This window comes from Channa argus, chromosome 16, assembly GCF_033026475.1.
Source record: "Channa argus isolate prfri chromosome 16, Channa argus male v1.0, whole genome shotgun sequence".
NCBI classification, from domain to species: domain Eukaryota; kingdom Metazoa; phylum Chordata; class Actinopteri; order Anabantiformes; family Channidae; genus Channa; species Channa argus.
Genome location: NC_090212.1, coordinates 17,981,042 through 17,993,486, shown reverse-complemented (window position 1 = coordinate 17,993,486; position 12,445 = coordinate 17,981,042). Strand labels below are relative to the sequence as shown.

Sequence of the window (12,445 nt, the reverse complement as noted above, 5' to 3'; positions counted from 1 at the left end):
ATGAACTATAATTAAAGGTTTTAATTATCTAAATCTGAGTCTATCAGGGACAAATTGCATTGTAATTACAGAAAATGCCCCAAAAAAGGCTTTATGGACACAAGTCAAAAAGGTTTTCTCACCAGGCATCACATTATACCTGTAAGCACAGAAGCTGGAATTGATGGAGGGAGATGAGGGTGGGGTGAGGGATACTTCTTTAAATGCAGGTGATACTTGTGGAGGGGTGGAGGAGAGCAGCAAAGAACCCTGGGGTGCTGCATCATCAGAGTCTCCTGGGAGAGGGAGCAATACACAAGGTGATTCTGCAAACAAGCTATGAGTAATAGTGGGCAATGGGCAGCTGGATGCAAAATTATTTTGAATCATCATAAAACATGCAACCTATTCAGCACAAGATAATCTTAAATTAAATTAGTGGTGTGTAACTAGATGATGTCCTAATTTACATTAAAAAAAAAAATCAAGAATGTATCATAACTCAAATGCCAAATCTATAACATGATTCTCAGTCATGCAGGTTATGGTTATACAGCACAGATCACTGATATCTAATTTGTGCATCCAAAGTTACTTTTTATTGTTGCCTATTAATGCACTGAGAAGACGGGTAAATCTAAGAAATTAACAATTTCGTTGACAACATACTGAAACACTTGCAGGATACAGCTATTATACGCAACAAATGCAAAAACTGTTTTTTATAGGACGTACTTGTCTTTAAATGTCTTTAAACATCTTATACTGTAAATTATACCACGACAAGCTTACCTGATGTTGCAGACGTTTGCTCCACAATACCAACTTTCACCGTCTGAGGAATTAAAAAGAAAGAGGGGAAAGATGCTTCTTTAAACCACTAATTCTACATCCAACAGATTCAACAGCAGCTGAACTAAGGCTGAAGCCATTTACAGCTGATTGTTAAGGAAGAGAAGGATACTTGCCCCAATGAAAGGGATGAACTTTTGACAGGAGTCCTCATCAGGGCTGTGGGTGAGGCAGCAGAAGCCAAAGCAGAGGTCATGTTAAAAGGAGGCAAGAAAATAACCATATCACGATAAAAGAGAAACAACAATAAGTTAACGCGAAAAGTAAAATATCATAAAAGAATACGATTCAAAGACAGTATCTACAGTTAGTAGCATTGACACCTAGTAATTAATGGTGATGATTTCCAGAGTTTCTCATCTGGAAATACAGTCGTCTTCCATTGCATAGAGTGTATGCAAGTTTCTCTTCCCACAAGCAGAATCACCACAGCATGCTGCACTTACTGCCAGAATTTCCATCTCAATTAAAACAGGTTTGCTTTTGGACTGCAGGCCCGATTGTAGCTGAAGATGCAGCAAGAAAACATGCAAACACTCGATAAAGTCATGGCCAATCCAATCATTTCAGAGACAGACTGGATGTACCAAACCACAGTCAGAAGGGCATTCAAGGGGCAGCAAGTCCACCAGGGCAACGAATAAGCTACCATAAAGAAGTGGATGAGAAGGAAGAGCACCAACCTCAATCCAAAAAACCTCTTTGGTTCCATGCACAACCTGTAAGTGGCGGTGCATGACTACAGTTCACTTACAAGCCTTCCACAGTATGAACTATTTTACTGGCAGTGGCCAGAAAAATAGCCTAAATGGAGTTCTACAGTACCGAAGGTCTATGATTTCTAAATGTCAAGACGACTGATAACATGAAAGGTTGTTGCTCTTGCCTTGAAGAAACCTGCCATCGCCCCCCCAGGGAAGAAACAGAGAGACTACAGAGGAGAGAGAGAGAGAGAGAGAGAGAGAAGGGCTTGTTTTCCCAACATAACACATTTCTGCTCAGCTTTAGAGCAGCCAGAGACAGACAGCCAGATGTCCGCCTGGCACGTGAGTGATTATGGCAGAATACAGGACTTCTGCCACAAACTGGGTTACGTATGTGATGTCATCAGTTGAAAGGTGCACATGCATATTAATCTATGTGAAAGGACAGTTTATCTATGTGCATAAGGCATGCTCTCAGGTCAAGTCCTGCATCTCTGTCAATACTAATTCTGCATTTAGATTAAATGCTACCTTTTGTGTATATTACAGAAAATCACAGCCCAAAATACAATTTTTACATTATATAATGCAAACAAATTGCCAGCATAATCAATAAAGCCTTTCTAAATCAAGTTTTTCACAAAATATTTTTCATGAATATTGCTACTAAATTGCAGGAAAACATTTATTTTAATTAATTGAAAATTCATTATAATGGTTTACATTAGTTGATGCTTAATGTAGCAGAACAGAAGTTTCGCACCACATGCAATACAAACACACTCAGCTCTGTTGCATTTGTACTGCAATTGTACTGCTTATTGGTTTGCATTACATATTTTCTTTATATGTATTTAAAAATGTTTTTTAAAACATTTAAAACATGCCCACTAGCATTAAGACAATAAATAATGATACATTTATTGTTGGTATTAGACTAAGCTACTAGAATACACTGATCCTGAAGGCTAACAAAATTATAGAAGAGAGTGTTAGCAGCACTTTGACACTGTGGCTTTACTAACACTGTGCAGGCTTTTTCTACATCACTCGGGATGAATAAGAGAAACATAGACACGAATTGCCAGAAGCACATGGAGATGAGAGAGGAAACAGCAGGGAGGAAAAAAAACCAAAAAAAGGAAGTAGGATAGAGTTGATATTTGGTGTCCTGCCACTTATTCAGCATATTTCTCTTCATCAGACATTTGATAGCTTATTAGTGAAAACTGCCCTCAGAATTATCCATCTTTGTCAAAATGCCTGTGGATACCACAACAAGACCTGTACACACACTAGGTTGAATTTCTGACCAGCTTGTCTTTGTAGCACGACCCACACATTGAGCATTAAAGGTAGTTTGACATAAAATGAAAAAAACAGCTTATTTGCTTTCCTGCAAATTAGAAGATGAATCCCACTCTCATGTCTGTATGCTGAAGTATGAACCTAATAGGCTGCTGGCTGTACCCTCACATTCAATGACGTAATACGAGGGTAGCATTATTTTCACCAATTCATTACATGTCACCAGGAAAGCAAATGAGCATATTTACCAAAATGAACTACACCTTTAAGAAGCAGAAGCCTTTAAATGTGGAGTACTTGCTGAGCGATTAAAGCTGCACCAGATCATTTTGCATTTGACCCCAAAATCTTGAAACCCTGACATTTGTCTGGCCGGTTAGTAATCACTAGACCATCTAAAAATCTAATTACTTTATTTTATAACATATTCCTTCTCTTATCTCAGGTGATAAAACATTGACCTGGTGCAGCTTTAATTTGCTCAAGAAATCTCAAACCGAACTGTCTCCGTTTTTTTTAAATTCTGAGCTGTGTTAGGGAGAATTAGATCTCATCTCTTGAAAGCTCAGGGCTCTGGATGTTAATAGGGAGAAGAAAAAATAATACTTTCTAGTCAGCTGTAAAAAGTGGCAAGCTCCAAGAAAGGCTGAGAAGTTTCAAGGGGAAATGGCTCCAACATACAAAAAGCACATGAATCACTAGGCTAGGTGAGAAACAAACTCAATCGACAACAATACCTTACTGCAAAATCAAAATGAAAGCTCTTTTTCCTTCAAAGAAAGAAAACAGAACAAAAAGATAAATCGTGTTATTCACACACACAGTGATGGAAAGACAGTGATGTTTAGAGGACAGACACAAACCCCACATTTGTAAGAGTTTAACCTTTTCTTTCAAAGGGGGGTTGAAAACATTTACCGTACGTGTTTGCGTGTTGTTTTCAATATATTTTGTTAAATTAGCAATTTTACAATTATGTGACCAAGATAGAAGTTAGTTAGTTAAAAATAATTTTTTTTGGTAATTTAGCAAGAGTCAGTGTTTCTGTTATCAGTTTAAATAATCGAGTTAACTCTCTGAAGTTGCTTAAATTTTAAATTAAGAAAACTCCATGCAGTTGTTTATAATCCTAAAAAGCCTAAAAAGTCCAAATTGTAATTTTCGCTTACTATCAATATAAGGTTCCTGTCTAATTATATAAATGCCACCTTTTTGTCTGTTATTGTGAAACTACAGCTTTGAGTTCTTTTGCTTCATAATTTGCCTGCATGAGTATCCCAAAGCTGTCCTGAATGTTTTTGATTGGGCTGCTAATGTAGCATGAATTGTTCATGGATGGAGTCAACGTTTTAATTTTCAATCCCCCTTTGGAAAAACAAAAAAAAATGCATTAGAAGCATTTGTTAGAAAAAACAACGTTTTTAAGAAATCAGGTCTGTTATTAAATGAAGGCAAAACCCTTAAAAATACCTCTTCTGCTTGTAGGTGAGCATGGCTTCTGCGATTGGCAGCTGGTGAGCTCCATTAGCTCCCACCATGTACTGAGTTACCCTTGACACTACATCTGGGTTTTCCTGGGCTGCAAAAGACACACAAAGGATCACAGCAATACTACAGCAACTTCTACCGAATGCATAGCAAGCTACATATAATTTCATTCAGCTTTTGAATGAACTTAAATCTTGTAGGTTTGCAGCAAAAAGTATTTTCCCGGATTCAAAACAAAGCGATGACTGAAACACAACGGCCCACCAATAATAGGTGCCTCTGGCTTGTGGAAGAGGTCCCTCCAAGCAGTGTCCTGGAACAAATTGTTGTATCGATAGTCAATCGTGCCAAGGTATTTGGAGACTGGATGTGCACCTAAAGGCAAAGAGAAATATTCAAAGCACAATTTAGCTTAAATGTGATTTTAAAAAAACAAACTAACAAAAACTCTGGACATGGGCTATGAGATTTGTCCAACCTGATTTTACCAGCAAGTAGAGCGTTTTATTTTTTCCGTCTTGTTTTGTTTTACATATATTTACGATGGGCTGTTGCTAACCTAGGGGGATGATGAGGAACCTCATGTAGCCGAGCCAGTCAGGGGTTTTATGTGAAAGGTGATCCACAAAAAGTCTCAGAACAGCACTGAGGTAGTGCTGAGCCCCAGCCACAGCTATCTTTATGGGAATGGGCGTCTGGGAGTTACAGTTGCAACTGCAGGGGGAAAAAAACTTCACACTTAACCGACTATACAGTGGCTGTTTGCTCTCGTGGGTTACAGTGAATGTTTGATGTGACATGCGGACTCACAATCTCTGTATTCGGGACACGATGGTGTTGAAAGCAGCTTGGATGTCGGCCGTGGTGCACGTGCACACCACTGGTAAATTTTGGTTTTGCAGCAAATCTGAAAGATACTGAGGGGTAGGGGGAAAAAATGAACAGGCGGGAGTTAAAATGAGAAACCGCTGAGCTAATGTCAAATATACCACATATAAAATATTTGTAACCAAGAGGGTAAGTTATGATAATAACGACTTTGCTCTCACCTGGCCCTGCCAGTCTGATGTGTTGATAAGGATGATGCTGTCAGGGAGTTGGTTGTCAGAGACCAGGATTTGGTTTAGTTGGTCATACACTGTTTTTCTTGGGATCTTGAGAGGCAACAAAGAGAATGATTAAAATGAGCACCATAGTCCAAATTCCCGACACAACTGTGGCAACTCTGAATCTTTCCTTCTGGTTTAGTTGTTTCTGCAGCTTTTACCTGTAGGTGGTGGCGAGTGTCCTGCGACCGCTCGTTGTCCAAGCTGTTGGCCCTCTCATTCTGCGGCTTGCTGGGTTGGCGCTCCTTCAGCGACGTGCTTCTGCCTCGCCTCCCTGCCAACTTAGGTTCCTGCCTGAAAATGAGAGCCACAGGGGAAGAGAGATGGAGGACAGGGATGTTAGAAGTAGAGGTAATGATGTAATCGTCCACAACAAGAAATGCACCGCATGAGCCGCAGCATTAAAGCCATCTGTCTAATATTGTGTAAGTCTCTCTTTTGCTGCCAAAACAGATCCGACCTGCTCAGGCACTGACTCCACCTCTTAATGTGCGTCTGGAGTCTAGCAACAGCATATCAGCATAAACCCTGTAAGTTGTCAGGAGCCTCCATGGATCTTTTTACCCAGCACATTCCACAGATGCTCAATCAGTGTAAACTCGTTTTTTTCCCCGAGTTGGCTTTCAAATTAACTGAATGCACTATATCAGTGTTTTTAAAATGTTCGTCATTTCTAAACGATGCAGGTTTACAGTAGGCCGACCTGTTGGATGATATGATGAGGGACTCTGTCTTGGTCATTTTTCCACTTGGCGGCAGTCTCTCTAAAAACGTGTCCATGTTGTCCATCTCCAGCTCTGTGGTCGGAGTCACTGCTTCTGGCTGCTCCTGAGGGAAAAACAAAAACAGCAAGACAGTACAAGATTCATGAGTTAAGAGCTGACACGAGTTTATGTATTTTTCTCTTCAAAACAATATAACAAACCTTTCCATACCCAAAATACTTTAACTGATTTAGTACTGAAAAAGGGCTTAAGGGCTAATTTCCCCAAGATATTGACCTGCATAATAACAGTGATGCCAGTTAGTGGGGTCTCACAGCTTTCATACTCACATAGCAGACATTTTCAGACACGCTGTCTTCTGAAAACTTGGCCCCACTGCTCTTGGTTTTATCTGGGTCCATCTGAAACAAGACAGTGAGAAGAATAATAAACATTAGCTGGTTTTGGTCCCAGAAACTTTGGTTTGACCAAAAGAAAGGCTCTGTTTTATCTCATGATGCACACAGCGTTGAGCAGAAGCCGAACAGCGTGATGAACAAAATAGTGAATAACATTATATAATCAGAGAAGTGAAAGTTTACTCGTTTGCGCTTGAGTGAAAAGATTCCTCTAAACAGGGAAATGAACATCTTGCTCTGGTTGATAAACTCATGAGTTATCACAGCGCAGTTTAGTGATTCACTGCTCTGTCTCCAGCTGTTTCACTGTTATTAGTAATCAAGTTTGTTCATGTAGAAGGAGCAGGGATGCATTCAAAGCTCACAACACAAAGCATATGACAACACTGAATATCCTGCGGAAGTCACTTAGGACTGGATTTGGCAGAGCCTTGGAGTGGCTCTTGGCCTCACCGGGCTGGGAGGCTCCCTGTGGCTCCGGGTGCTGAAGATGCTGACAACCTCAGTTTGAGTGCTGGAGATGGAGTCACCCTCAAAATATGGCCTGAGAGAGAAAAAACAGCGTGAAGTGAAGTGGCTCAACTTCCAAAATATAAATAACAAGAAAACAACAACATTTGTATTTTTATTATTTTTAAATACTGACATGAAAATATGCTGAATTTTGTGCAAAACGGTTTAAAATGCTCCCTCACAAACATGTTAAAATTCAGGATTTAAGTCAACATTAGTCTGTGACAGCGTGCTAAAGGTTCAAACAACAATAAATCCATCAAATCTATCAAAAAACTCCAAATAAAGATACACATCCTCATCACTCACTTGAGTTTGGGTTTGGGTGTACTGATGACGCTATCATCGTCATCCAGGTCTGGCCCACTGTCACTGGGGTTCTCAAACTCCACACTGTCCAGGTCCAGATCCTCCTCTTCCACCTCAGGAGGCTGCTCTGCAGGGTCCTGCTCCGAGTCCAACACCTTTACACACACACACACACACACACACACACACACAGGAACCGTCACACTGATATTACAGCTCAGGTATTACAGCAGTGGTGTCTTAGCAGCTCAACAGCCAAGTCACAAGAGAAAACTAAATCCCCAGACGGAAACTCTCACCTCATCTGTAACTCTGAACCGCTTCAGAAGAGCCACCACCCTCTGCTTAAAGTTCTGCTGCTAAAGATTTAGAAAAAAAAAAAAAAACACCAGTCAGTTTGTGACCTAGATATGATTTACTACACAGTAACCCAGCACAGACCTAACAGCCACAGCTTCTTAGCTTTAGTAATTTCACCCATTTTGATGTGTGCGCTCATGTAAATCAAAGATCACGCAACATTATGTCTCATGTGTTTCCTGGGCCTTTTAGCTCCAGTATCTGCTCAGTTAACACCATCAATAAATCATCACTGGGTAGAAAAAACAAAAAAAAACTTAAATAGTGTTTATTTTAGCAGCAGAAACCACTGCAGTGCGTGTACTAAAACATGCACTCACCTCTTTATAGAAAATACTGAACGCTCACTTTCAAGACAATAGCACTAGCCAGTTTCTACAGCAATCTGGCTGCTGCAGGGCTGGATGTGATGCACAGGCCTCTGTTTGTCTACCACTGCACAAATCTACAGTAAGTTAGTCAAAGGAAGCTCACTGCGTTACCACCTCTTTAGTTCTCGACACACCAGCTAAGCTTAAGTAAGAGAAGGTGGGTTTCATCCTCCCTTAGTTCAGGCAGCGGGAAATCTAACATCAAAACCAGATTCTACATGTGCGCAAAATGAAGTTTCTCCAAATGTAAGCTACATCTTGTGAACAGGAAAATAAACTGAAAATAGAACAAGATAAATAAGTGAGCAGAGACATATGACATGGTCAGGAAGCTGCTCTAGAGGTTCGCAGTGGCCTTGCTGAGATACTTTAAATGCACCGTGTGCCTTTTATTCTAGTTGAGTGTATGAAAGCATTCTCCACCCTTACTCTGGTCATGGATGGAGTCCTTACAATTCTTCTCTGCTTCTTTGGCTTCCTCACATCATACTCATCGTCCTCCAGATCCTGGGAACAAGGCAAACAAGCAGGAGACGCTGCATTATTTCCACTTGCACGCCTTCACATTTTCCTTAGCAAATTAAGACAGTGCATGTTTTATTCAAAGAGCACGCCACGACTTAGTGAATTAATGTCATTCAACGTGCCGCTGAGGAAGATAATGTCACCTCAAAGCCCATAAAAGTCAGTTTGTCTCCGTTTGTGATTTCTGGCTGGTCTTACCTGTCCCTGCACGGCGTCGTCGCTGGCCTCCTGCTCTGAGGAGAAGCTCTCGTACTCTTCCTCTGAGTAGTTGTCTAAAGGAGAAGACAGGGAGAAAGATTAAAGGCTGTGAAGAAAAAAGATGCCTCATGTATTTTTTAATGATGCTTTTAAATTTTATATGCAGCCAGGCTATAAATATACATGATGTAAAGTACACACAGAGCTGTGTGCTACCTTACTCTTATTCCCTTACTGCACACAATGAACCCTGTGATCTCTGCCCTGTTTAGCCCATCGAGCATATTAGATGACTGTGATGGCTTCGTGCTGTTTGAAGCTCAGAACATCAGGGGTAACGAGAGGCAAAATTTACCCGAGCATTTGATCTTCTGTCCTTCCTGCAGAGCTGCCTCCTCGTGGTCTATTGGCTGACTGGACAGGGAAAAGATCCAGATCTCAGCCACCTTCCCCAGCAAGTCTTTCTGGTTGCTGCACAGAGGAAGGACCTGGCCTCCCTCTGTTGGCTGCTGCATCACCTGAGAGAAGTGAAAAGGTAAGAGATGCAGAGGCACAACTCGAGAGAGCCGAGAGAAGGAAAGATTTGCAATGATTTAAGCTGACTTCGCAGTTCTTTTCTTTTTATTTTCCCCATAATTCAGAGTCCAGTTTTTCTTTAAAAGAAGATTCTGGAAAGTCGCAACATAGAAGTTTGAGAAATACACTTTATTGGCAGGAGGTTAGTCTGACGCGTCTCTAATGTACCTCTGCTTAGTTTAGAGAAATGGGGGAAACAGGAAGCCTGGCTTTGACAAAAGGTAACCCAACCCCCATAGCTTCACCTCTAAAGCTTTACAATTAACACCAATTATCTTGTTTTTTTATGTTCATGACAAAAAGTGCAAAGACAAAAAACTGTGACTTCCTGTTACTACACTTTCAAGATCCCGAGAGGCAGATTTTGTCAGAGCTAGTGTAGCTGCACATCTGCTTCACGCTTCATGCTGTGATTTCCTACTGTGCCTGTATGTAAGAGCATTTTAATTGCATTGTTTTTAATATAAAGGTGCTTCTCTGTCTCTCCTTACTTTCGGAACCTTTTTTTATTTTTATTTTTTGGTTTGTTTGTTTGAAACAGACTAAGAAGCTGCACTGAAGGACGACCTGCAGGTTCAGGCCTTTGCTCAGAAGCACAGTAGTGAAACAAGGAGTGACACTTTTTATGAGCTGTACTTAAGGAGCCACTCAAGGGGCTATCATCACTAACCCAAGACAGAACAGCGCTGCCCCAAATCTGTTCTACTTCAGCCCCATAAGATCACATGGGCTAATTTATGCTCTGTCCTCAGTGGTGTGTTTTATTGGAGGCTTGTTGCTGCTAAAAAAACGAGTTACAACACCGCATTTCTGCTTTTTTTTTCCCCTCCCAGGTGCCAAAATGTGTTATTTTTCCATCTCTCAGCTGTTGAGATGTGACCTTAATAAGTTCCACTGAGCTTTGTCATCCATATGGGGACTCCTTAGTGCATCAGCATCGACTGCAATGACGCCTATTCACCCGAAAGCCAGTCACTGATCTGTGTATTCTAGGATTTCTTAAAACACATCAACCTGTGTCTGAGGTGAATTAACTTAAGCCTTTTTCTAAAGACGTTTGAAACATCTTCAGCATTTAAAGGAAGGTTAAATCAAACCAGAAAGCCATCTTTTAAAAAATGCATTGTTTTCAGACTATTAGAAGGTAAAAATGGCTCCTAAGCAAAGCTGTTGCTTCTACTGTGTGGTTGAAAGTTATGGTGCAGTCTGAGGTCATTATATCTGAGACAAATAAAGGCACAGCAATCAAAAAGTACCTCAGCCATGTCAATTGATCCAACTGCAAGAGTTTTGTAGCCCAGGATAGTTCGGTTCTTGTATCTTTTGCGCCTTTGGAGCATAATCTGCAGTTTGTTTCCTTCTCGTTTTAAGAAGTGAGGGTACTGAAGGTGGAACAAACAAGAAAAAACAGAAAATAGCAATCACCTAAAACATAGTTGCTTAGATACTATTTTGTTATTATATTTATAGTCAATAAATACCATGAAAAACACCAAAGCCAACTATGAATTGATCTTATTTATAAAACATGTCTGTGTTTATGTTGCCTGATTTTATTTTTCTGTGCCTGTGTGAACACGATTATCAAACCAGTATTAAAACATGACCAAAAAGAGACGTCACCCAACAACAAAAAGGGAAAAGTTTAACACAACATTATAACGAAAATGGTTAAAAATAACCCAAAAAAACGTAAACAGACCTCAAAAGACACAAATTGATGTAAAAACACGAAAATAAAGGCACAAAAAAGTGATTCTGTGGGTTAAAAAAAATCTAAATTGGATTTTATTAAAAATTTTACCATTCAATTATTTGTTCTATTAAAATTTTCATGTCAGGCGCAAAGCTTTTTGAGAGAGAGAATTCTGTTCTGTTAGCGCTGCCGCCTCCCAGATAGAAAGTAGTCGGATCTGGGCCTTTCTGTGTGGAGTTTGCATGTTGCTGTTAGGTTCATCGGTGACACTAAAATGCCCGTAGTAGTAAATGTGAGTGTGAATGGTTTTCTGTGAATGTCTCTCTGTCTTGGCCCTGAGATAGACTGGAGACCTGTCCAGGATGTACCCTGCCTCTCACCCTATGAGAGCTGAGATAGGCTCCAGGTTTTTGACACGAATTCAGTTATGTTTTGGGTTTGTGTATTAACAGTGTCTGAGGTCATATAGTGTTTCTAAAATTCTAATGTCTTCATGCAGAGGACTTCCTCTACATGACACTTCTCAGTATATTCTTGTCAGTATTTTTACATATTTCTAACAATTTCAATGGAACTTAAATTTAAATCGTGAGCTTAGTAAAGGTAAAGGTTATGGGCCGGCAGGGCTGTTGTGTTGGCTTACATTTGATTGTAGTGTTGCTTACGAAGTGTTAGTGCTAATAAAATGACCAATGTGTGTATGTAAAAATATTTACTTGTGACTCTTTTTTAAAGTTGCAAATCTTCAGTAGTTTAAAAAAACTATTAAGTGTTGATATTTTAATGGGTTTGGACAACCAAAAAAATAAGAATATTACCAAACAACCGTTACACATACATCTCTTATGCCGCGGCATTGGAATATCATAACAGTTGTCACGGTAACCTGAGTACTAAAGCCCATATCACGCTGAACAATTTTTACTTCAGTAGAAACAACAAAACACAGAAATATAGCAAAAAAAACAAAAAACAAAACAGATTTAAACTATGCAGACATTCTGAATTGACCCAACCGCATCCTGGTGATTAGTTTTACCTGCAGTGAGAAGGTGAGAGCCAGATCAGTCTCCACAAACCCACTGGGTGGCAGCACTATCTCATGGGACCTCAAAATCCTTTTGGAGCCCTGTGGGGGGAAAAAAAAGTGTGCAAACTTCCACCTTCATATAATATTAATCAAAGAAATTTGAATTTCTGCTCGTGCTATTCGTTCTGCAGCAAAAGCATGAATAATTCAGCAGGATCCAGCACATTTTAAAACGCGACATTAGTGTATTTGCAAACTTTTTTGTCTTTAAACTAGTAGAAGACTCACCAAACTATCTTTTCCTATT

The 12,445-nt window shown here is 40.0% G+C and overlaps 1 protein-coding gene across 7 annotated transcripts in view; it reads right to left on the bottom strand.

Moving 5' to 3' along the window:
- pacs2 (phosphofurin acidic cluster sorting protein 2) overlaps positions 1 to 12,445 on the bottom strand; it is a 49,901-nt gene that overhangs the window by 1,508 nt on the left and 35,948 nt on the right. For 2 of the 7 annotated variants that reach the window (XM_067479227.1, XM_067479221.1), the window contains exons 3-23: positions 12,148 to 12,237; positions 10,669 to 10,794; positions 9,192 to 9,354; positions 8,837 to 8,910; positions 8,543 to 8,620; positions 7,682 to 7,741; positions 7,383 to 7,537; positions 7,014 to 7,104; positions 6,492 to 6,563; positions 6,141 to 6,265; positions 5,599 to 5,731; positions 5,381 to 5,485; positions 5,142 to 5,248; positions 4,891 to 5,045; positions 4,596 to 4,706; positions 4,314 to 4,422; positions 3,581 to 3,613; positions 1,718 to 1,762; positions 948 to 990; positions 772 to 814; positions 140 to 275 (exon numbers count right to left, since the gene is read on the bottom strand). In XM_067479227.1, the coding sequence (XP_067335328.1) occupies positions 140 to 275; positions 772 to 814; positions 948 to 990; positions 1,718 to 1,762; positions 3,581 to 3,613; positions 4,314 to 4,422; positions 4,596 to 4,706; positions 4,891 to 5,045; positions 5,142 to 5,248; positions 5,381 to 5,485; positions 5,599 to 5,731; positions 6,141 to 6,265; positions 6,492 to 6,563; positions 7,014 to 7,104; positions 7,383 to 7,537; positions 7,682 to 7,741; positions 8,543 to 8,620; positions 8,837 to 8,910; positions 9,192 to 9,354; positions 10,669 to 10,794; positions 12,148 to 12,237 (2,054 nt within the window). Of the gene's footprint in view, positions 1 to 122; positions 276 to 771; positions 815 to 947; positions 991 to 1,717; positions 1,763 to 3,580; positions 3,614 to 4,313; positions 4,423 to 4,595; positions 4,707 to 4,890; positions 5,046 to 5,141; positions 5,249 to 5,380; positions 5,486 to 5,598; positions 5,732 to 6,140; positions 6,266 to 6,491; positions 6,564 to 7,013; positions 7,105 to 7,382; positions 7,538 to 7,681; positions 7,742 to 8,542; positions 8,621 to 8,836; positions 8,911 to 9,191; positions 9,355 to 10,668; positions 10,795 to 12,147; positions 12,238 to 12,445 lie in introns of all 7 variants that reach the window. The other 5 variants (XM_067479228.1, XM_067479222.1, XM_067479224.1 and 2 more) reach the window with 5 other exon arrangements.